General features: G+C 38.5%; 1 protein-coding gene across 2 annotated transcripts in view; it reads left to right on the top strand.

The window, feature by feature from the left end:
• The window catches only part of CCDC6 (coiled-coil domain containing 6), a 53022-nt gene extending 41513 nt beyond the window's left edge, over window positions 1-11509 (top strand). The window contains exons 7-10 of one of the 2 annotated variants that reach the window (XR_012836392.1): window positions 3139-3239; window positions 6340-6464; window positions 6816-6910; window positions 8802-8938. Coding sequence is in view for 1 of the 2 variants with exons in the window: in XM_075758803.1 (XP_075614918.1) it covers window positions 3139-3239; window positions 6340-6464; window positions 8802-8993 (418 nt within the window). In the remaining variant the exon portion in view is untranslated. Of the gene's footprint in view, window positions 1-3138; window positions 3240-6339; window positions 6465-6815; window positions 6911-8801 lie in introns of both variants that reach the window. The other variant, XM_075758803.1, reaches the window with a different exon arrangement.
• The last annotated feature ends 13960 nt before the right edge of the window (window positions 11510-25469 follow it).

Genomic DNA, 25469 nt, shown 5'->3' with positions numbered 1-25469 from the left:
CAGTAGAATTGTATCAAACTTGTGTAGAAATGCATTAGTTTTAATAGTGAGAAAGAAAATATTTGTATCTGAATTTTGCTTAGGGTGTTGATAATGTATACTGAAATAAATACAGCTGCGGAGCTGAGATTCAGGATAATTTGATCATAGTACCTTGGGTTTGCCCCTAACTTGGTAACCGCAAGGAGTTCTGTGAGATAGGAACAATGCCCTTACTTGGGACTGATTTGTCCTTTGCAGAAAGTAAAATGTGTTTGGCCAAATACAAAGGGATACTGTGTAAAGCCTTAGAGAGAGGAAGCATTTCCATAACTGTTGGATTGTTCTTGATGTCCAAAGCATAACATCCTTGGTTTTTTTCTCTCTCCACTGCAAGCTGCATGGCTTGCACTGACCTTACAGATAGTCTTGAGTTTTCCATGGTTTTATATGATGCCTTTTAGTGTTTTCTCACGTCATAGTCATATGACAGTGTTATATCTTCAAAAAGTTAAGTACACTTTGAATAAAACATTCTTATTTCTTATCAAATGCTCATTATTTTGTTGTACCGGTTTACGTTTTTTTGGATTTAAAAAAAATAAATAAAATTACACTGTACTGTGTATTCTTCTGATATCGAGATATTTCTTCTTGGGTCATAAGTATATTTGTTATAAGCCATAATCTACCAGAAACAAAGTACCAGATATTTTGTTTCAAGGAGCACCATTAAAGGTCAAGATGGTGTTTTCATTTTAATGAAATACTAGGCAACTGACATATATTGCGGTAGTATCTGGTATTAAGATGTAGTGAATGCTCTATAAATTATACTATTAGAAACACAGGATTCTCGTGTTTCAATCTGGTTTTATTAGCCTAATCTTTTCTGCCAATATTTACATTGTAATGGAAATACAGTCAAAATCTAAATTTATGTGAATTACCAGTATTAATCAAAAAATGTAGAGTATCCTAATGATTTTTTTTGTCAAGCAGTTGTAGGTAGTGGTAATCAATAAAATGCAGGAAAATGTGATTCACTATTCTGTACTTCTAAGAAATTTCTTTGTAATGTTGATTTTTCTTGGTACTACAAAGCGTGACAGAATTGCTCCAAAACAGATATTTGCTGTGTAAGTAATACAAAGTAAAGGGAAGGAGGAAGCAGGTATTACAGTGGTTAGTCTTAGGAGAACTATGTTGACAAAATAATTGTGGAACTACATGCAGTGATGATTTTATAATGTAAATTTTTGTCAGTTTACATTGTCTTCCAAAATGATGGTGGTGATGGATCAAATATCCATTTTTTTCAGTTGCATTCTGTTGGCTGATGATACTTATTTTTCGTAGATGGGGGTAGATGAAGATGCTTCACTGAATACAAAATACACCGCTCTCCCAAAACTTCTTCCTCCTGACTAGCAATAGCTTTGTCTTCTCAATCCTCCATTCTATTCTCTGGAGTAGTAGGGAAATATCTGAAATCAGGAAGCATACTAACAGTGTGCTGCTATTTTATATCACCTGATCTAGGTCCTAGGATGACTTACAGAAAATTGTCTTTATGTAGAATAAAATACCATTAAATCAAAGACCACCGCCTTGCTGTAATACACGTACTGTCTGCATTGCAAGTTACTGTGTGTTGCAGAGGTAGCCTAGTGAGTTCAATTCACTAACCTTGGCACTGGTAGCTCTTTAGAAAACTTTTATTTAATTAAACTTTAATTTGCCAATTTGTTAATTTTCTGTTGTAAAAGTAGCTGCAATAGAGAACAATCTGATCTACCCATATTTAAACCAATTTTGGTATCACTACAGTGTAGTGTCTGTTTAGGTGTTGTGGCTTAGTAACTGAATATCCTGGTTAAAAATCAATAAGATGCAGTATTAAAACATGTTTCAAATAGTTTATGAGCTGGCTCACAGATCTCAAAGCAGTCATCATTGTGAGTTCCATCAAATAGGAATATTTTTAATGCTGTTCCATGTTGGGTTTTTTTCTGTGACTTGGAAATAAATGTAGCTACTAAGAATTTGAGAACACAGTGATAGAAGGGGAGACAAATAAGAGTCAAAGGGCTGTTTGGTAGCTAATTTTGCCTGCTGCTTTGCTGTGTCCTGTAAAGAAACACAGCTAAATGTAATAGTATAAACCCAGGTGCACTGATTTGCAACCATATGTGCAGGAGAACCTCTAATCTAGACAATGACTAAGAAAATCTAGGTGGAGAGCATATAAGTAAGTCAACCTGAAAGCTGCCAGCCTAGTGCTGTGGAAGAAAGAACATAAAGTTATTTTTGAGATATAAACAGTAAATGGCAAATCGGAGCAATTGGTATGATTTTTATCTCCTTTTATATAGCACTTGATGGCTGTGAAGAAGCTTCACTGTATTCAATGCATGAAGTACAAATAAATATTGCTAAAATTATTACAGGTGGGGAAAAATGCCTTGCTGAGGTTCTAATCTGTTCAGTTTATTGCTGTGAAGTGTGGGAGGTGTCTTGCAACACAACGTAGAAGTATCTTTAGCAGGAGAAAGTCCTGGGTTCAAAATGTCTCTCTGTTCCAGTGGCAAAAGACGCCATGAGCAAATAGCCTACACATTGAGACCAGAGGGATTCAAGTAGGAAACATGGCATGTTTTTTCACTGGGAGGCCCATCAGCTGTTGGAACAAAATATCAATACTTTAATGTGGTGGGGTTCCCCCCCGCTCTTTTTATGATTTCAGATGAGTGCTGAATGCCTTTTTGAAAGATACACTCCAGCCAGATAAGCTATTGAGTTCAATGTAGAAATGCTGTCTAAAGTGCGGGAATGTAGTATAGATTAGATTGGATGACATGATTTATACCTCTGGCCTTAATACGTACTGTTCTAATCATATGCAACTTGTACAGTTTTAACTGCTAATGACTAAGATAAGTCCAGCTATTTCCATTGAAAGTTAAACCAGTATCTGAGACTTCAGCAGTGACAAGAGTTCCTGTCATGACTTCCTAAAGGTAACTGGTCCTTCATTAATCTAATATGATTCTTATGGGAATTGAAAAAAAAAAAAAAACAAACCCCACAGTGAAACATGTAAAACATGGCACATTTTAAAAGCTTTGATCTAATTATTCTTTACCTTTTTTTTGTTAGATATTTTAATGAGATGTCTGCACAAGGATTAAGACCTCGCACTGTGTCCAGTCCTATCCCTTATACACCCTCACCAAGTTCTAGCAGACCTATATCACCTGGTAAATATTTAACCCAGTTTCTAAAATTGTTGTATGCATCACATAGTAATGTGTACTATTAATATATTTAGGTCAGTAGCCTTTCTGGAGAAAAAGCCCTGCATCCTAAATGTAAGAATACTTTTGCCTTAGATGTCTTCTAGTGCAGCATGTTTTTGAATGGTTCTGTTATACACTGTGAACAGATATTAAAGGTCAGATAAGTAGCTATCACTTGAACTTCTATTTCTTTTTTGCTCTCTTTTTCTCTCTTACTGTCTCTTCTTTCTTTTTTTTTTTTCTCTCTCTCTGTAGAAGTTGCCCAACAGGATGCATAGTTGGAACAGATTTCTAGAGTTCAGTGATGAACTAGTAATGAGAATGTATTGTGTTCTGAATCAGAACCTCTTATAGCAGTCAAATCTTGAATGTGTTGAAAAAAGTCAATTTCCATTTCTCCTTAGTGGAGAAATGGCTTTTCTACTTCTGCTATTTTCTATTGTAAAACAATAACTATAAAATTAAGAATTCCTGTCTCTGCTACTTTGTATAACAAAGGCAAACTAACTTTTCTGAGTTTTTAATTACTGAGTATATTTTTTTTAAGTCAAAGGAAAAGTATTTGTGTTACTAATGCATTTATTGACTGAAATTTAAAATCCCTTAAAATTCCACTTGGACATTCATTAAAAGTTGTTGGCCATGGATGTTACATAGCAATCACAAACTCACTTGTACATAATGAAGCGAATCCTGCATGCCCTGCTTTTCCAAGTTCACCTTTAGCAGCTGTCAGACAGAGTCCTACACTAAGGGCAAATGAGATGTGCTTTATATCAACACATTCTGCAAGATGGGATTGAGACATTTTATTACACACGTCTGCTAGAATGTATAAAATGTCTTTAAACTCTTTAATTTTCAAGATTGACTTCCGTTTTTTGGAAGGACTCAAAATGGTTTTCATCTAGGTATTGCAAAAGGAGTAAGCATGTGTGAAAACTAGCTATGGCCGTAAGCCATGTTACAGTGTTAGAGACGAGCATTAGGATAGTTTTTCAAGAGGCTTTTGGGCTTCGGAAATGAGCCAAGTTACCTGATTTTCAATGTTTTGCAAGGTGTGTTACCAAGAAAAGGATACATGTTTTCTTATCCTTTTCCTGTAACTAGGTGTACAGAAATATAGTCAACGCTAACAACTGTTCTGGAGTAACTACTGTGCACATTCATGGTTATACACATGCAGCCTTCATACTAATACAATATTCAACTGCACATTGTATCTGCCGTCCACACAGTGGTTGTAATTAAAAGTATCTGTAGGAAAAATTATCTGGTAACTTACAGGCTTGTGTCCTAGATTACCTGGAAATGCACCCAATTTAGATGCTGATGGGTCAATACAGGAGTACTCTGTGGGTTCCTACGTGGGGACTGAAGCACATTCCTTGTTCCGTTTGGGCTTTACTTCCCAATGGATAGTTGATACAAGAGTGCTGCGTTCTAGTGGGAATTATATCCCACAGCAGGCAGGGGATGTTGACACACAGTCTGAAGCAGAGTTACAAATAGCACAGCTGACACAATTGTTTCTAATAGAGTTCACAATTTTGGTGATGATCGTGCAGTAAATGTTCCAGGCTAGCACTTCTGCACAGGCAGCTACATTACTCTCCTTCACATCTGATAAATTAATATCCACAGTTGGGAAGTTTCAGACTTGAGAAAAATAGAAGCAGCAGTTTGTTAGAGAACTAATGAGATCAATAGGGAATTTTGTACAGCTGTCTGGGATATACAAATGCAGTAATGGATGAAAACAAATAGTTTTTGAGAGCACTTTATATCTAAAATAGTACAGTAAGTGTCAAAACTATCAGTACAGAGTAATACAACAGTTACATTTTGCAATGTTGCAAAGGTGACTTAAAGCGTATTTTTTGCCTTTTATTGTTCTGGGCTCTTGTCTCTGACTTGCAACACATTGTCACCTACCTGAACGTTGACATGTTTCTGTCCTTGTGCTTACAAAAGCACTTAGCTGTAAAACATGCTATACAGACAATTAGATTGTGTAGTCACTCTGGTCTAAAGTAACAGTGATGCCATTGGAGTCACTTGTCATTTGCACCAGACATACATTTGGGATGTAGCAAACTTAGAATTAAAGAAGGCAAGAGGAGTATGTTTTCTTATATTACTTCATTAGTGATCTGAGGATTGAGTTTTGGGGGTTTTGTTTGTTTGTGGGGTTTTTTTTTTTCTTCCACAAGATCTTGTTTCATCAGTTGTAGGCACAAACACAGATGTCTACAGTTAAAGACAAAGCTGGGTATTGGTGCATACTGTAGCTGCAGTGGCACTGTTTTGCACTGATTTAGTGGGGAAGAAGTGTGAAAACTGTTTTGAGAAATACTCAAAATGTTCAGAACACTTTAAGGTCTGAACTTCAAGCACTTAGCAGTTGCTGTTTCTGTTTACCTTGGTTAGTTATACAGGTACTCTGTTATATAGTCCTTACAGAAAGGATATGTTTATATGGAAGAATTAGATATTTGCACTTCTGAATATTAGGCTTTCCTTAATGTGGATAAAACAAGTTGTAATTTTAAATGTTATTGGTAGCCTAGTCCAGCTAGCAGCTAATCCCAGAATGTTTTAACTTCACAACCCCAATGATCTTTGGGTCCCTGCCTATAAATGCTGAAGTCAAACAGGAAGAAGCCTGGATGCGAATCTGGTGTGCCTTGGAGTAGCCACCCACATCCAGTTTCTTTGTGGAAACTCATAGTCGCCCAGTGCTAGATGGCTTCTCCAGGCACAACCTCTCTGCTTCCTCAGACCGGATTTTGTTCAGAGAGTCATTTCCTCCGAGGAGAAAGGGAAGGCTGGGTGGAAATACTTGTGGACTAAAACTAAGCTGCCAGGGGAGCCTTACACCGTTTATGTTAAGTGAAAAGTTATTTTTAACATTGTGTAATGTGTGTTTTGAAACATGGTGACAGTTACCATTTCTTAACCTATCACTGATTCAGAACTAAAAAAAAAAATTTAAACCCTTACACTTTAGTTTGTAATATAAACGAGAATGTTGATGTTACCTTGTTTTAACAATTTTTAGGTCTGTCATATGCAAGTCACACAGTTGGTTTCACACCACCAACTTCACTGACTAGAGCTGGAATGTCTTACTACAATTCCCCAGGCCTTCATGTGCAACATATGGGAGCATCCCATGGTATTACAGTAAGTATTTAATTTAGTAAATACTTGCTACCAAAGTCAGTTTGGTTTTTAAAAGTTATGATTGCTTGTCCTTAAGCTTTTTTACAAAACATTTTTGTAAATGTTTGTTTTTGTCTCCTTACTCCAAGATATCTATTGCTGCTTTCTTCAACCCTGATTTTCCTGTTCACCCCTCAGAAACTGATTCTTTTTGGAGAACCTTATTTTCTGCAAAAGAATAGGATGTATTATCGTCTTAAGGACAGTAATAGGTATCATCTTATGGATCAGCAGGCAGGGTGTGAGAAGTGATGTTCTAAGCTACTAAGCCTATCCTGGGAAGTAAAAACATTGCTTTCATTTTTCTCCTAGTCTCCACCATCTGACGGATGAGTCATCTGAGGTTGCTCCAAGCTCAGGTTTTCTTCAGGATGACACACAATGCTACCATCATGTCACTGTAACAGGCAGTTAACTCTTATTTTCTATTCTCATTGGCAAAGAAGAAGTTAATATAAACATTTGTTAGGGCAATTTCTCATATCTTTCAGCTGGATTTATTTCCTTTTTACCTGCCATGTTTGACGCATTTCTACTTAATTGTGTTTCTTCTAAATATTTGTGGAGTTTAATGAGCAAACAGAGCCTAAATATTGACCATTTGGCAAAATACCCTATAGTCGTTGTATCAAGACCATTTTGCTTTTTCTCAACAGGTGTGGTAGTATGTAAATATCCTGCAAGGTTTTGCATATACTTGTCATTCTCAGATGTGAAAACATGTTTCCATAGAATTCTTAGTAGAATGCTAAAATATGGCTGCTTCTAAAATCGTTTAGGTGAGCGTGCAAAGGTTACTGTTAATTTCACTGAGGGAAGATAGATGGGAACACTACAATAATGGGTAGAACAGGAGGGAAGCTGGAGCTCAGCAGGAAGGTAGAATCCTGGCCCAGGTTCAGCCCACTGCTGTGTCACATGAGTTAGTCACAGGAAGATCTTTATGCTTCTGGAAAACCTGGAACCTAATTTTACAAACAAGTTTTTTCAAGCAACTTCAGTCTCTGTGAAATACTGCTGTTTCTGAAACTGTAAATTAATTGGTGTCACGCTTAGTCACTATGAAAAAGATCATCTTCAGGACAAAATTCTAATTGTGTTGAGAAAGGTGTTGATAAGAAGCTCTTGGCTTTGTCTTGATACTGAAACCAGGTCCCTTCATATTGTTAGATGTACTCAAATGCGATAAATGATTTTAAGTGTTTCAGAGATATCGGTCAGTTGTCAAGAATCCCTTGGCTTTTCACATAGACCATAAGTCTATTGTACATAGTTGTGCAGAAAAATAGATACAATATACATTATTTGACTAAACTGCAGTTTGATTCTTGGCTCTTCATTTTTGATATCCATTACAGAATAAAGTGACTTTACTTGTAGTATGCTTGGTATAGCACTGTAATCATGCTTCTCTCCAGAGATGATCACCTGTGGTTGATTATTAATTGTGGGTGGGTGGTTTGTCATGCCGTGAGGTTATTGATTAATGCTAACTGGATTGGTAAGTACTGAGCATTTTGGTTTCAAAAGTGCAGAAGTTAGTGTTGTGCAGTGTGATTTATGTTTCTAGATTGCTAACATTAGATTCCACCTCCTTACTGGTTTGTAAAGATAAAGTGGGTTTTAAATCTTTGTGTTTACACATGCAGGTTGTTGAAAATATGTGGTTTCTGTTGAGGGGAGGTCTCTAACAACTGTCTCACCCCTGCAGCTCAAAGGATTGTAATCTTTATTTTTGTTCTTCAAAGAATAACTTGTATTATGCTTTGGTCTTGCTCCAGTGTGCAGGCTAAGAGTCTTTCAGAAAGCTAGAGATTCTGGGCAGACTCTCTGGCATTCGAAACATTTCCACCCCCGCTCAGGTGCCACGTAATTGGACTTCAGACACCAGCAGCATAAAGTTAAAGGTTCATCAGTGCAACTGGGAGGTGCTGTCTCTGCTGCATCTCTCATTTCTTTTTAGGTTGCTGGTCATTGTAGGTAAACATATCTTCAGGACGTATGTCTTGTGTTCATTTCCTGCGAGCTGACAGGAAGGAATGCGTGTTCTGTTTGATCTCAAAAGTACTTCCCCTTTCCTTTGCTACTTCATTCAAAGTAACGTTTATTTTATGTAAAAGTTGTATTGTGATTCTTGCAATGTTTTGAAATGGATTCTTCCCACGTAATTGTTCAGATTTTTTTGGTGGTTTTTTTTTTCTTCTTTTTCCTTTGCCAAGCTCAATAAATTGATTAGAGGACTTGCACCTAACATTGTTCAGGAGTGTGTTAAACATAATTTCAATATTTGTTCTGCAGAGGCCTTCACCACGAAGAAGTAACAGCCCCGACAAATTTAAACGTCCCACTCCTCCTCCTTCTCCAAACACGCAGACCCCAGTGCAGCCACCTCCGCCACCACCTCCACCACCAGTGCAACCTACGGTCCAATCCGCAGCATCGCAGTCAGCCACTTTTCAACATTCAGTGCATCCCTCCTCTCAGCCTTAGTGCATGTGCTCAGCAGTCTGTATGTCAGAAGTGGACTCATAACATGGAGCAGTTTACTAAAAGCCAAAGGCTTACTTGGCATATTTGAATTTGACTTATTTGCACTGAGGTTATATAGGCTTCACTGTTAATTGTGTTGTAAACGTTTGTATAAAATGCAGCCAGTGTTGTGGGTCTACAACACTAACTTAACAAAGTTTTCCATCAGTGTTTACTTGAACTACATGTATGTCCATTCTCTGGCTGGAACATTTGCTACTCTGTTTGGTAATACGGCATTATGTCGTTTTGCTTGGCTCCAAAGCTTCATTTTCCTGGCTTTTCGGTTTGTAAAATGAAAGGGATACCTTTTTATATTTTTTCATGACAATTTGCAGAAAATTAAAGGCATGATGGGCTATATGATAAAATCTGAAATATTACAGTGTTTACCAAGCTTAATGGAAAATCAGCACTACGTTTCAGTCATTTGAAATAACAGCTTCTAGTGCAAAAGTGAGTCAGACACCCTAATCAGTGCCCAAGACACATACTCTATTGTATTACGTAGTAAATAAGCTTAATTCAGCACACAGGACACATCCATACTTCTGTTTAAAAGCACCTCAAACGTATGGTACAGTTTGAATTTTACAGTGAGGGAACTGGCTTGTCGGAGACGGTGGAATGTACAATTCACGGACCTTAAGATTTGATGATTTCGCTTGACATTTACGTTAACCTGTAAGCTGCCCATACTGTGTGATCTGTCACAAGTAACTTCGGTAAGTGTGGTCCTGCCCACAGGTTACTGATAGCTGATTAAAGTGTGCTCTTTGGTTTTTTGCTGCAGAAGGCAATGTGATTGTAGAGAACAGCTGATGATAATTTTTTTTCTTGTTAAAATATATTAATTGTTATTCCCCTGAAGCAAAGTTTGAACAGGTATTCTAAATGTTCAAAAGTCTGTTAGAAAATAAGATATAAGATGAGCATATAGGAATATATGGGCGTAACAGCCTCAATGTTGTATTGCTTGGTAGAAACAGAGTACAAGAAAGTAGCACAACGTGGCACTAATGAATGCTTATTTAGCAGCCTAAGCCGGTACAATGTATAAAGAAATGTATTCTGAATACATTCTTTCCATTCATTTAGCACAAATAAATCGGTTTCACTTTGCAGTGGAACAAAGTGTCACTTCTTGATATTGACATCTTAGTTACATTTTTCCTGAGGTTCCTGTTGAGTACTGAGGTTTATATATTATTGATGATTTTAAGTGGTTTACCTCATATATATATGGATATGTGGGCCATGGAAAATGACAAGAGAATGTTTATTTTATGAGAATATGTATCTGGCTATAATCAGAGCAGAACATGAGTAATTTATCTTTTGTTTACAAAAGTTTGTTTGACATGCCTAATGCTTTATTAAGGACATTTTTTAAGAAGGAAGTACAGCATTCTGGTAGTATACTAACACTTGTACATATGGTTTCATGTTTGCCGCTCACCTATTCAGTAAGAATTGCAAACTGAAAATCTTTATAAAATTAGTGCTCTAAATCAAAATAGTAAGTTAAAATAATGTTGTAAAAGGTTCCGCTTAAGACAGAACTAGAATTTCTTCACTGTAGCTATGTAGTGTCAGCTCTGAGAGAATTTAGAGAAAATGCATATATAGTCTATTACACTTCTTAAACCAATACGGGATCAAGTGCATTATCAAATTACATTGGTTATGGTCATGACTCTCCAGTTAAGTGATTCTCAAGATTGTGGCAAACCTAAAATTTGACCAGTGCTTCCATCTGAAAATAATTGACTGTAGCAGATGCTCACCTTGCCGTAGGGGAGACTGAGTTGTGAGCATTGTAATTAAACAGAGCTGCTGAATCAGTGGTAGGATTGCATGTGAGAAAATTACAGGCAGTCAGAGGTGGGACTAAGGTCAAGATAGGATCGGTTTAGTTTGGTGCTTGTCCTTTTGTAAACATAAGACGAAGAAAAAAAAGATATTCTTTTATAAGTAGGATTCCAACTCAAGTATCCCACTATTTGAAAGGGTGCCCTCCTTTCTGAAGTGCTTTGAGTTTCTTGGCCATACAGCTCCACAGAGTGCGAGCTCATAGTGGTGGGTAGTATAAATGCAACGGGGAGAGGGGAGAGCCTTTGACAGTGGTGTGTTAAGATCTTAAAATGGAAAATTGCCTAGAATAATTTACGTTTGAAACATATTCCAAAACTGAATTTGTGTAACCCAAGTTCAGCTGCTATTATGAAGTGTCTTAGTGAACTCTCCTTACTATTCCAGTGGGACTGTTACCAGAGGAAAGTAAAGAACTGACAAATGTATACTAAATCTTGAAAGTGTAACAAGGCACTCAATTGGCCTTACCTAAGAACGTTGAACAAACATTTGCTTGCAATCAGAAGTGTTAAACTCTATTTGTAGACTTTTTGAATAAGATGAGAAATTGTGCACAACCATCTCCTAATAAATGTAAATGGATTTTCAGTTTTCCTTGTGAATTATAGTCATGAATTATGATTCCGCAGCTGTGGTTTTTATCAGATCTCCTATAGACTGGAGAAACTCGCTTGACAGTGAGGTCCACTTACTATGATGGCTTAAGTGCTTGGTTTCTTTATTTCAGAAGCACCTGGGTGGGTTTCTTTTGTCCTTTTCATTACTAATGCCTGTCAGTCGCACACTGCATCATCACTAGTTGCGTAAGGCTGCAGAAGCAATTTTTAGCAGTGATGAACATTTTGTGAGTGTACCCCTTTACAGCTAAAGGTTTAAAAAAACCTAAGAGAATATATCTTTTAGCTGTTTCAGCAGTGCTTTCCTCTCTGACAATCAAGCAGCTTTCTTTTTACTTTTTTTCTCAAGGGATCTGGCTTGGACACTGGAATGCAGCTGATACTCTGTAGAGTGTTAAGAGTTTATTTTATCCACGATTTGTTCCAGAGAAGTTCTTTGGAAGAAGAGGTGGGACTGTTTGGAAATAGTCTTCCAGCTAACAGCCAGATAAGATTGTTTTAATTACATGTACTCCTCTGAGAGCATATTCCCAAAGGCAGAAAGGACTATCAGAGTTTTTCAAGAAAATGCCACTGCTTTTCTATTGGTAGTCGCTGTAGTGGACCTGAACAGAACAGGATTCCTTTCCTGTTAAAATGTTTGCATTCAGGAATTCATCTGCCTGGGCGGAATCCCTGTGCACTGAACGAAAAATGCAGTCTTGGAAGCAAGAAAGCTTTCTGGGATCTGTGCAAGTTGCACTGCAGTCAGGACACAATAGGGTCCATATATTTTGTTAAATAAATGGAAGCTGATCACGGAGACAAATAAAAGAGCCTTGAATACTTTGTCAATCAAAGAATGCAGTCTCTCATCCTCAGTATTGATTATTGCTTGCTAAGAGGATGCATACAGGGACCTTGTTTAAGTCTTGTAGTGCTTTTTCTAATCCTAATGCTTAGTTTTACAAGCAGTACGAGTTCTAATACTCTTCAACTCTATTGATGTTTCCTTTTTGTTTCAGTCATGGCAGTTTATTTCTTTTTGATCCTTGGGAGTCTACAGAGCGTGGACTATGCAGAGCATATTTCTCCAGTTCAAGCCATCTCATAAGAAACCAGAAGGTTTATGAGTGTAAGCTATAAAATTATAATACATGCATATGTTACAACAACCTCGTTGAGGAAGGTCTGTCCTCTTGAAGAGAAAGAAAACAGAGCCCCTAATTACCAAATGGACTGTGTGCATAGAGACAATCTGGTTTCCTCAGATCCCTGAGGAGCTGAATTCCTCTCCCAGCCCTGTTTGGATTCAAAGTAGAGTTCTTAATCTTTTAAATTTTTATAATTTTTATTTTTTTTTTAATTCCACATCTCACTGTAATAAGTACTCACGATATCCTTCATGTTCCTTTTGGGTAATAACCACTAGTCCCAGTACAAACAGAGGTTAAGAGTCATTGCTACTTTGAGGACTGGAGGAAGTCATTGAATATGCCAGACTGTGGCCTTTACAATGCAGTTGTAGTTCAAGTAGGAGTGTGTGCTCATATCATGATTTTTTTTTTAAGCAGCTGCTGCTGTTTTTGCATTAGTAGTGTGTCCTGAAGAGGAGATAAAACTATGGAGTTTGGCACTGCATTAACAGACAGCTGCTACATTAGGGAGAATAATGCTTGTTCCTATTCAACTAGTTAGGCTCCAAAGAAAAGTACTACCTCATCTTTAGGTTGGGATGATGTGGCTGCAGGGTCAGGAGAAATGTCATAGCTGTGCTAGGTTTTGTTCTGCATGTATTACCTGGATAGGAGTCATTCCTCACTGGAACTGGGCTCTGGAGGTTATAAAGCTTTTGTAGAGGAGGAGTGGGGAGTTAGGACAGATGTTTGAAGGTTGAGTTTGAGAAAACTCTGTGTCCCTGTAGTAAATTGCTGCTCAGAGCACTCTTTGGCTAGGCCTGGGAATTGCCTCTACTAAAACTACAGGTTTTTTTCTGTGTGGTTTCCTTTCAAAAAGTGCTGTGTTGCAGTTCTTTAAGTTCCTGACATTGGTATCTAATGAAAAAAAAAAGGCAATTCCCGTTTCCACAGAAATACTGGAAGTAGTCTTCTACGTGCAAAGGCGGGTTTTCTCACCATATGAATTAATACTGTGTCTATAAACGAAGGTGTTTTATTCTAGTGGTAAAACCTAAGCTGTCCAAGGCACTTTAGTTTGTGATTGCTGACTTTTGTTTTGGCAGGTGTTTCAGATGAAATCTAAGCCTCCTGTGGAGGAAGAAAAAAAAATCACCTGACAGATGTAGACTGTTCCTTTCCTGCAGAAATACAGCAATCTCCTCAAATGCAAGTAAAAAATGGAACAAGCATCCTCGAGCTTTTCTGAAGCTTATATTTAATTTCAGTAGTTTGGTGATTGCTCTTGTGTATTTAGAGTATCTATGAAGCCTCATTATAGGTTGGTTGGGTGTCTAGCTGGTTATTCCTATATGTTTTCCTGATCCTACTGAAGGAAGCCTGTTCAAATTCAGATCAGATTTGTAAATCCACTGGTTAACAACAATGGTCGAAGTGCAGATTTGTTGAGCATGAATCCAAGTGATGACTTCAGAAGCATTACATTGTGTTGGTGTGAGTCGGAGCTTATCGTTGAAAGAACCTCAGATACAAAGAAGGTTTTTTTTTTTTTAGCAGGTTTCATTTTATTCCTGTATTAGCTGTATTATTGCTTTGTTGTATATCTCAAGGTGTTTACATATATTTGTAATTGTTACGATGTGTCTGTAATCAAGCTCATCTGTGCCTTCATGCAGACTTCAAATAAACACTTGATTTTTTTTGTATTTACTTGTATGGAAGACTATGAGGTGGATGTATATTTCCTTCTATCTGTCAGCCTGTCATCACTGGGAAAAAGAGGAGGAAAATGACAACTAGGAATCGGAGAAAGATATGCGTTTGTCTTTATTTTTGCTGTCTTTGATTCTAGTTGGGCCTTTTCTGGCATTTTCACTTAAATGGCTGAGTGGGGAATCTGGTGTTATTCAATTTGCATAATAAAGTTTGCATAGGAGATGGTCCTCACTTTGGATTTGGTGAATATTCAAAGTATAATCATGCATGCTTGACTCCATCAGTTTTACTTCTGTGTTGGAAGAATGTAGCTATATTTCTTGAGCTATTATTGTGGGAAAATTCGAGAGTATCTTTCTCCCCCTGAATTAAACATGTATGTTTAACCTTTTACGGATGCCTTCCAGTGAGAGTTTGGGCTTTTTTTTGCCACAGCAAGAATTGCAGTATCTTTTGGTCTTAGGCCTGCTTACCTTGAGGGTACTTTTGGATGACTGAGGGGTAGGAGAAGAAGAGTTTCATCTTTTTTCCAGTTTTTCTAAGCTCATAGGGACAGAGGTGTGTATTTGTACAAAGTTACAGGAAAACTCATCTTACGTGTTTTGAGTCAAAAGCAGTATACAGCAGTACAAGTGCTTTTCTAATCTGACACTAAGTATGAGAGGAAGAAAAGGGAAATAGAATGTTTCCTTGTCTGTATTAAGGGATGTGCTGCATATTTTGTAGTTCAGAAAAGTGTGCTTTTGCTATTTGTAGTAGTAAAGGTTATGATACCTGGTGGTCTGCTTCAGCTTTTCTTGATTTTTCTTGTGGACAAACCCAATTGCAGTTTAGTAGTTCTACTATTGGTGGCTTCAGTCATTTTCTAATGGAGATTTGTCTTAAGAATCCTCCATGACTTCTACTATTTTGTCATCTTATTAAAACAATCCATTATTATATTTAATAATCAGTATTAAAGCACTAACTAATTTGAATTTATTGATATCTTTGTTAGTAGTAGTGAGTGCTTTCTTGGTACTGGGACATCACATTAACTATCTTTGGAGAGAAACAGAGAGGAGAAAAGCATGCATGGTGTACTATAACTGCAGTGTTATAGTTGAATTTGTAAACTTTTTATTTACAATTGAATTGTAAAGTTTGGATGCCTTAAGACAATGGTATGCATTTCTAAAAATTCCAGGTGTACATTTTTGTGTCGTCCCTTGTGAAATCTCTGGTTTTGTCACCTTTTTATTGTATGTATTCATTAGCACAGAACTCACCTGTATGTCATATTCAATAGCTTTTGTAAGTGGTATTTGCTGTACCTGGCTGTATTGCCAAGTTTCTGGCCTTAGATCTTAAAGTCTCAGTAGCTCATACCTATGCTTATCCTGTATTCAGTGTCTGAGTCTTCCTAAACTCACTGGTTGAATCTGCTTGTCTCTGCCTTGTCATTCACCTGCCACTCAGGCATATTTCTGTGACCACGTGCTCTGCTCTAGTCAGCACAGCCCTCTGCATGCAATATAAAGCATGCTGTTCCATTTTGACCAGTAAAATCCCTGTATTACGATGGCTGTGAGTTCTTGGGCACCAGGCCATGGAAGTACTGAAGTGAATGGTAATCTAGCTGATCCATGTTACTCTCTGTTCCTAGAACATGTGCAGTATTTCTTAAAATGCCTTTATTCTCCCCTCTCAACTGCTGCAAATGCTGAGCAATCAGTAGTTCTGCCTGTGTCCTCGTGAGTACCCTGCCTGACACTGACACAGCTGGTGGCTCTGTGAACTGGATGGATGAGCTGTGTTGGTGCTGTCTTCACGCATGTTGTTTGTTTTCTCTCTGGCATTTGTCTGAACAGAAGTGAGTTGCTTGAATACTTTCAGAAGACCAGATGAAAAGAGAAAGATGCACATGACTGGTTTCATTTCAGGTTGCCTTGTCCAGGTGATCTCCCCTTTAGATGGTTCTTCTGTATTTATTCTGGTGCTTGTACCCCTTTGTAAAGGAAAGCAAGTTCCTAGCATTGCAGGAGTTAACTTAGAAATTCTAGTAAACTGCTGAGAGCAGGAGAAAGAATGATGCATTGCAAAGCAAGCAATTTTAATGAGCCTAATCCTTCCTGTATGTAAAGATGCTGGCTTGGATATCAGTCTGTTTCATATGCTTTTGAGGCCATTCCATACCTTTCAAGGTATATGGTATGTCCTTTGGCCCAGAAGCCAGAAGAGGTTGAAGCCTGTCCTGCATTTCCCAGATGGAGACTGAAGGTACATATAAAGACCATTAGTTTGCTTGAATGCAGAAAACAGTAAATACAAGTATTGGGGAATCTGAGATGGGAACCTTGCTTCTGAGCCTCAGAGCTCTTCATGAAAATCAGCTATGGCTTTTCTCTACTCCTGTATGGGGAAAAGTCTCTTCATGCTAACCAATGAACTGGTGGTGATGCCTGCTGTGACAAACTTTTTTTTTCGGGGGTGATATGGAGTAAGAGTTGAAGTACTACAATGAAGAATAAAAAGTGGAAGCTAGATATGACTTGTGTTTGCAGAATAGAACAAGATTAGTTCCAAATTCTTTATATTAGTGAAAATGCTCTATAGTATGCCCTGTATTTTTTCTTCTCTAAGGCTTGAACAAAATTTGGCATGTGAATTTAATGAAACCAGAACAGTGATCTGTGGGAGTTTCAAGTATCTTGTGTGACCATCTCCATCCTTAGTACCAAGGAGGGAAATACTGATATCTAGTGGGACTGATTTAAACTTCACAGCATGAATGCTTTTCTTTGTCATACTAGAGATGAGTTGGAGAAATTACAGGAACCTCATAGAACATCTGGGTGTAGCCAACTGTTCAGTGATTGCAGTATGGTAGAGAGCACTTTCTAAGCTTGAGATCCCCTTTGTAATACGTTATATGGAGGTGTTTTTCACCCAGTCACAGTGTGGAATGTATTTGTGGGGCTGAGCTTCAGAAGTATGCCATTCCTACCTCCTTTCTTCCTCACTCCCTATAGTCACACTCTGGCTTTTCTCCTGTAACTGAAGACCCCTCCGATCCAGTGTGAAAAAGCAGTAGATGTTGCTAACTGGGCTCTTGCCATTCTGGATCTGAGTGCATTTTGACAGTTACTGCAGAATGAAACAGGTTGTAACTCTGTTAAGTGAATGTTAAGTGAATCTTAACACTGTCTTGGCTGTCAACAGCAAAAAATAAATGGGGAAGAGGCCAATAATGAGTCTTTATCTTTCTGCCTGGAGATGGGAACTGAAACTCTGCTGTGACCTGTCTTTTTTTTCATGCTTCCTAAAATTAATCCTGATTTTTCTCTGTCTCTTCAACACGTGCTATCCACTTTTGCTTATTTTCTAGTGAGGGAAAGAAGGAAGGATAATAATGTGAAGTAATTTTGCAGTTCAGCTGAGATTGGTGCCTGACTTTCTTTGGAGTATGCACATTTGCTAATCTGCATCACCAAATAAGGCAAATTGTTTTGGATCACTTGCATGTGAATTTTCACAATCGTGATATGAAAAGTGTGGGATGGTTACTTTTTTATTAAACAACTGCCCTTTAGGTGTTGGTATTCCCCTTTCTGTATACCTGCTTGCACTGGGATAGTTGCACCATGCTTAGCTACCCCAAGGGAGACTGATGTCCTCAGGACCTTCTGAGCTTTCAGGTGTCTTGTGCCCCACGGGGTGGATCCAAAGCTGCAGAGGCTGTTGGGAGAGTGGTGTACGGAGCCTTACTCCCCCCTTGTAGCTAAGTGTGGTGTAAGATGGAAACGAGTGTGCAGGAAGCACAGGCTAAGGTCACATTGCAGCTCTTTGCTCTGCAAACAAGCGTGCTGTTAGCCCACCAGGTTGGGCACTGTGTAAGGGTTGGAGCCCTCCACCCCCCCCGGCTATCAGCAGCTTTCTGTCTCTGCAGAACCTGAAACAGCAGGAATTTGCAGATAAAAGGCCAGCTCAGCAGCCCTTTCCCATGGGTGTGCTTTGCAGCTCTCTGCCACAGCACAGACTTGCCTGATTATCCTAAAATCTCAGAACAAACCAAAATGCTATAAAGGCCAAAGAAAGCTCCTATTGATTTGGAAATGGCACTGGACCCAATTCTAGATCTAAAAGTGTGACTAATACAGATGTGTGACACTGATAAGCGACTGCAGGAGGATGTTAGAATGTGGTGCTGCCACGATGTGCAGAAGGATAAATAGACCTGGTTGAAAGAGAAGAGTGGTATTTGAGGTTAATAAGGGGGCAGAGAAAAAATAGGACAGGTATTCAAATATCTTTTGACTAGCCTTTTCTTCTCTGCCTAGCTAGGACTACAAAAACAACTCTCTGCTGGCGTGAACAGCCCTAAGCTGAATAGCATTAATAGAGTTTGTTTCTCTTAGGCAGCAGTGCTGGCACCAGAAAATATCAAAGCAAACTCCAGTTAGATCTGAGAGCCAAGAGCCGGATGAATTTCGGAGAGATTTGCTTGCTGGAAAGCTAGGAGCAGACAGGAGAGGAGAGGGCAGTGCCAGACGCAGAAGTGTAGAAATACTTACTAGTAGCGAAAGGGAGGGAGGGAGCCCCGTGGGAATTGCTGGGATGGTCGATTACCCCAAAGGACTCAAAGCTCCTGAAAGTGACGGTACGGGAGCCAGGACATCTTTTCTGAGCTGTGAAAGGCTGCATATGACCCTTGGCAATGAAGCACCCTTCTTTATCTGAAATAGGTTATAATTTATGTATCAGCATATACTTGAGCAAACAGGGGAAGGAAAGATTGGCAATGAGTTTTGGCTGTTGTGTGTTTTGTAGGTCTGTATCTACTTCTTGAAGTAATCTGTCAATTATCTAGGCCCCAGTGTAAGTAAAAAATATAGCACAGCCTTGGCAGTAGAGAAATTGAAATTCCTAAATATGATCAAATCCACAGCTGTAGTGTTACATATTGGCAAAATCTTAATTTTCACAGGAACCGTAGTTAGAAATGAGTTTCTGTGGATGGGTGATTGAAATCATGAAGGCTTTTAAACTTAATACACTCTTGTGTTGGTTTTGCTTGTCAGGACATATTTCTGTATAATTTTAAAATCATCTATTCAGTTTTCCTGCACAGAGATTTTTGCAGCAGACTTAGTGAACTGTAACTGTCATAAGTTTTATTTACATTTATTTTCCTGGGTTTTCTTTCCAAAACAAGTGTTAGCCATGACAACATACTAAGGAATTAAACCTGTTAAAGCTTACTGCGTTCCTCATGCTATTAAGGAACTCCAGGATTAGTCTGGCTGTTGTCTTGAGTGTTTAATTAAGGATGATTTTAATACTGTTAGTTCCTGAAGATAATTGAGAGTTTTCAAGTTAACCGTTTCATGTTGTGGAAGGTCATTAAGTTTCTTTAAAAACCTTCTATGTAGACTAAAGCATGTCCTACTCTTAAATGTATATATGTTGTGTCAGTGTAACTGAAATTATTATCTCAATTAAGAAGGGAACCTATCCTTTTAGCTGAAACACCTCAAGAGGTTCCCAGAGATACTCTGGCAATGCCATGCTCTTGTTCCAGCAGTCTCCCTGATTTAAGGGATGATGTATTGCAAGAACAACTTGTGTGAGTCAAGATTGCATGATAAAGCTTTGACTTATATTTTATTATATGTTTTAGGAATCTCCCTAACTGAAATGATCGCACTTTGCACTAAAATTCATGTTAACTGTAATTTCAGCCCAAATCTTACCTAGATTCTTGGGAAAGTACAGTCTCTTGACATCAATAACCCTGCTAAACTTGTCTGGAGCATAATGACTTTTTTTTTTTTTTCTACAGAGAAATGTTACTAGGGAAATCTCCGTGCATGTGCAAACATCGTTAGAAATATCATTAATGTCCTGCCTGTTTTACCACCTATCTTAGCTCTACCCATCTGTGTGATCTGTAAGAGAAAGGCAAAACCAAACCCATTTTGGACTCAATAGTATAGCACATTTTTAGCACTGCCAGTGTGTAAGCTGGAGACTAGTGTGGAGAGACTGCTCACGCTAGGTTCTCGTCTCAGAGTTAAACTGGTTCAGGCTTGTTCCTATCTTTTGTGTGCAAAGGGTCTGAAGGGAGAGGCGTACGGAAGGAAAACAGAAAGAAAAACAGGAAGGAAATAATCAGCTTCTGTAAACGCTTATCTTCCACGTCTCCTGAGAGCAAGAACCCCCAAAGGGTTTTTACACTTTGAACTTTTAACATTCAACATGGACCACTGTTTCTAAGGCAGAACTGTCAGGCAAGGAATGAAAGACTGTTTCTGTTCTGGTGTTTAACAGCTTAACTTAACCACCCTCGATTTTACAGAATGTTGATTTTAATAACGAAAACAAATCATTATGAGCAATACATGAAAACAGTTTGGATGCGCCAGGGGAATAACAAGGGCGAAGAGGGCACGATGTGAACAGAATACTTGCCTTTGCATTGCCTAATAACTGAGGGAGGAGAAAAATCCAGCTTGTTTTCTAACTGGAAATGGACCAGATTTCAGTACTTTTGCTAGAGTTAAATACCTCGGGTTTTCCAAATACTTTCACTTTACTCAGTCTTTACAGAACTCTGTTCTTTGGAAATATTTGGCATATTCTGATTCTGAAACTTTTTCTCTGTTTCAGGGTTTCTGTTAAATGTAAGAAGGTATCTCCGTTTTCCCAGGTTACCTCTTTGAAGAAAACTATAAAAGTAAGCTAGCTTATTTCCCAAAGAGTCCTAATGTTTAATTGATCAAAGTCAGGATGCCTTATGATAGTAACAAAATTTGCTCAAGATTTGCTAAAGATTTACTAGTCAAGCCATTAAATATTGAATAAACTATACACTGTTAGAACTGATAATGACTGAGATAGTCTTTCAGGCTGCAAAATTCACATCTTGAATAGTTTATACTGGCACAAGCAGCCAAAGCTGTAGCCTGGTATTTTTTGTGTGTGTGGTGTAATGAAAATATATTTAAACCTCTTGCCTTCATTGGTCGTTTTGACTGCTTTAGGTTTGGTTTTTTGTTGGGGTTTTTTTCTTGTTGTTTGGTTTGGGTTGTTTTTTGTTAACATGCTGCCAGGTTTATTTGCCTGCTACTTGCTTCTCTTGCAAATCTTGCTCTTTGTTCCATACTGCATTTTAGCAATCTCCTATAATTGCTGGGGCAGCTTTCCTTTACCACTGCAGAACTATATTTTAGAGTTTTTTCTTTAATGATACAAATATCCTGTAATTTATAGATGCTAATGAACCTGCCAAACTTAGCTGTCATGCTATAGTAGTCTCTTCTGCTGACAGTACAACTTCCATATTCTCACATGGTTTTCAGTTATTGTTTGTCTTCCAAATTCCTGTTTTTAAAACTGTTCTGGAAAGAAGAGTTTGTAATGGTTTGCTTTTTTACAGCACTGCCACTTGCATTTATGAATTGCCACCTGATCTTACTTAAAATGTATTCATGCAAGGAAACTTTTAAGATGCAATTCAGCAAACATCAATGAACCTTTGATCAGTTCCCCAGAATACTTGGATTTGTTGAGGGCTGAAGCTAGCACTTACCTAGATATTGTGGGTCAGCTCCTGTTCGTGTTCACACTGATAAAATTACTAAAGTGAGGTTATTTTGGACTTAGACAAGCAGAAATGAGAACTGAGTTTGGCTGCAAATTCCAAAAGGATGAGTGGGCTTTGAAATTAGCTTTGACGTCTTCTGTACCTTCCTGAAAATTTTACGGTGGTTTCTAAACTTGAACACTTCCTCCAAGCCTCAGATCTCAGAGTTCATTGAAAGGCACGGCAAAAGGACCTAGGGCACTTGTTCTCTCAGCATTTATGTCCTGATATTAAAGTTGCCAACATGATGCTCAGGCTTCACTTTCTTCCTCCACAACAAATCCCCCCAAAATGGAGCTGACAATAAAAGCCTGACACTTGCTACAGCTTTCCCATCCAAGTTGGCCTTAGGCTGAGGTGGGGGGGGGAGTCTCAGCAAAGAGCAAGGATTCAGCAAAGACTTTTTTGTTTGCTTTCCCCTCCCAAGTGCTCTGCTCAGAGGCAGGGTTCCTGGCTGTGCCTCTTCTGTTTCCAGAGCAGTTACGTAATTACTGCAGGACTTCAAAGACAGGTTAACGGAAGACATTAAGGATGTTTTCCATCTCTGGACTGGAGAAACTTAAGGTGGTTTGTCCGCCTACCCTAAAGCAGAACACTTCCCTTTAAGGAAAAGAATTATTTTCTGCAAATGCAGCTTTAATTCACTGTTGACCTATTCAAATTTAAAATTCATCTCTTTCTACCTTTTTTGCTTCAACTCTTTTAACTAAGGTAAATCTACTCTAAGAGTATTCTCCTTGGTGATGGATATCTAAAATAATATTTAAAAAAATAATTCTGCAACTTGAAGCCATGTCATATTTTATGAAGACCCTGGCCCTGTATTTAAGATGCTGTCTATTGTATATGAAATCTGTGGCAATTGGCCTCTTAGGCAAATCATAGAGACTTCTTTTAATGACTGTATGGAGGGGCGGAAAAAACAGCGATGAGAAAGAAAATGGAAGAGGAAATTCATGTGTCAGTTCATACACCTATTAACTGTATAGGAATGCTTTGTGTGTTAAAAATAAATTCCAAGCCTGTGTAGAGATATTTAAAATAAACTTTCTCCAGTGTCTCAACTATTTCCAAAATACAAAAATTAGTATAGCCAAATAAGGATAGCTTTTTTTCATGCCAAATTAACTTTTTTTTGGTGTGACTCTGAAATCCTTTTAATATCCTTGCAGATATTATGCCTCTTCTGAGGGACTTCTCATTACCTAAAAGTAAGCTGCATGAATCAAGGGAGAAATAACCTTTCTCTGAGGCAAGACTCATCCCTAACAGTAGTTAAGAATCTGAAGAGCTCACTACAAGCCCAGCCTACGCCTACCTAAATTGCACTTCACTGCAGAACCTTGACTTGGCCCTGCTCAGACTCATGTCGTAATCATGGGTCTCACTTGTGCAGTCCCACAGTTCAAGGTAGGACTGCTTCCTTCTTTCAGGGACCGTTATATATTCCTGCTGAAAGTGATCATTCTTTGTCTTAAATACACATGAATTTGCTTTGGGGGGAAAAAAAAATTTCTCTAAAGCCTTATGAATGCAAGGTAGAGGCTTCACTCTGTATCTTACATGTGAGATGTGGTCTAATTGCTAACTGTTCAGGCAAAAGCTTTTCAGGTTTTTATAGCTATTGTAAGGGGCAAGAGGATCAGAGCAATCTCTAGCCAGAAACTCTCTAAATCAATGTAGACTGGATGTGATCATGTTAGATTTCCAACGTAGACCTGTTTATGCCTACTAGAGTGTACTTCACTTCTGTGTTCTCCAGTGACATTGTCTGACTGCCGTCTAAATCAATCACTTGGAGCTCTATTTATGTATGTAGTAGCATTGGGTTTTCTAAGATTGACAAGGTCAGTGAGCTGGTGGTCTAGTCTCTCTCCTCTATCTCACTGTCAAGGTGGGAAGCTTCTGCTTTGGCACTGCCTAGTCTGAAACACGCTGGTAGGCAATTTGCCATTTGATGCCTTGCTTGTATGCATGGTGCACAGACTGTTTCATCCACTGTTTCTGAGCCCAGAAATTCTGTAGGTTAAAGGAAAACGATTCACAATAGATGCACTTGGCGCTTTATATCCTTAGAGTGGTGTATTCTTGTGCCTCGTTCATATGTATTTTTCTGGCCTTACGAGTGTCCCTGGTGAAATAAGGATAACGCTAACTGTCCAAAACTCAAGTACTATAAAGAAACTTTTTCTGCCTTGTTCGAAAATGAATGAATGTTTCTAAACATTGACAGCAGTTATGGAGAGCTGATCATCTGGATGGTTATGGCACTCCCACATGATTCTAGGTGCTGCTAGCAGCAAGCATCTGATGCCTGATTTGCAGTGGGCAGCAGGTGCTCCATAAGACTGTTGAGATGCCCCAGCCTGGCCATGTGTAAGGAGTGTTACTTGTGACAGGTGTCTGGAGTCTTCCTCAAGTGTGAAAAAGCCACAGACAATGGCAATGGAAAGTAAACAAAATCCCAGTGCTCACAAAATGAAAAAAGTGTACTGTGTGGCTGTGGACAGGACTTGCTCATGTGGATATGTTGCATTGGAAGTGTCATTTTCAGTGCTGAGAAGAAATAACCTTCCTTGGCCTGTTTTCAGGACAGGGATGAATATGTAACATGCATCTATTCTACTGACCATTTGGTCTTCTAATTTTTTTAGTTGTTCCACTACTCGCTGTAATGATTACTGGACAAGTTGGAATACTCCACCTTGACGTAGATTACAAAGGTTTCAAAGACAGATCTCGTTACATAATTTAGTTGGTAGATGATGTACCTCAGAGATAAAAGCCCCTCTAGGTTCAGCTGTTACACTGAGGTTTGGAACCATCCCAAATGCTGACCCTGCACAACTCTGGGTCAGCACAAGAACACAGCACTGGCAGATCTTGGGCTGCTAACCTACTGAAATACAGCATCCCGATCTTTTCATCTGGCAATGTTTGCCATATACTCTTTAAGTAGCAAAGCCCAAAAGCCAAATAATATTTAACACAGGTACAGTTATACATTTATGTCTGCTTTACAGAGGAGTCCCTGAGTTGTTTCAGTGAGGGCATACTTTTTTGTATTTGTACTTTTTTGGTAAGGAAGCTCAAACGATCAGTAAACATACAATGGTTTCCAATTCTCCTCACAGTCACTGGGGGGGATGATTCACATAAACTTGAAGAGAGTATCACATTGCAGTGGTAGAACACACCGGATATGTTTACATTGTAGTTGTCAGAGCAAGTACATTTTAAACTAATTTATTGATGGTAAATTGTCCAAGCTCTTTGCAGATGTGGTGAGATTACCAATACTTGAGATAAATACTGTGCTATACTGAAACAGTCTATGCTGCAGAATACAAGGATTGATGATGCAGAGGCAGAGCAAGCATTAACAAGTGGAGGACAGGAGTTAGCAGGAAACCTTGGTATGGATGTCACGATTTCTGAGTGGCAGAACAATGACCCACACCTGCCCCACGCAGGCTGTTTCCTGCCTTGT

This window comes from Balearica regulorum, chromosome 7, assembly GCF_011004875.1.
Source record: "Balearica regulorum gibbericeps isolate bBalReg1 chromosome 7, bBalReg1.pri, whole genome shotgun sequence".
NCBI lineage: Eukaryota > Metazoa > Chordata > Aves > Gruiformes > Gruidae > Balearica > Balearica regulorum.
The sequence above is the reverse complement of the archived record's forward strand: the minus strand, read 5'-3'. Positions and strand labels throughout refer to the sequence as shown.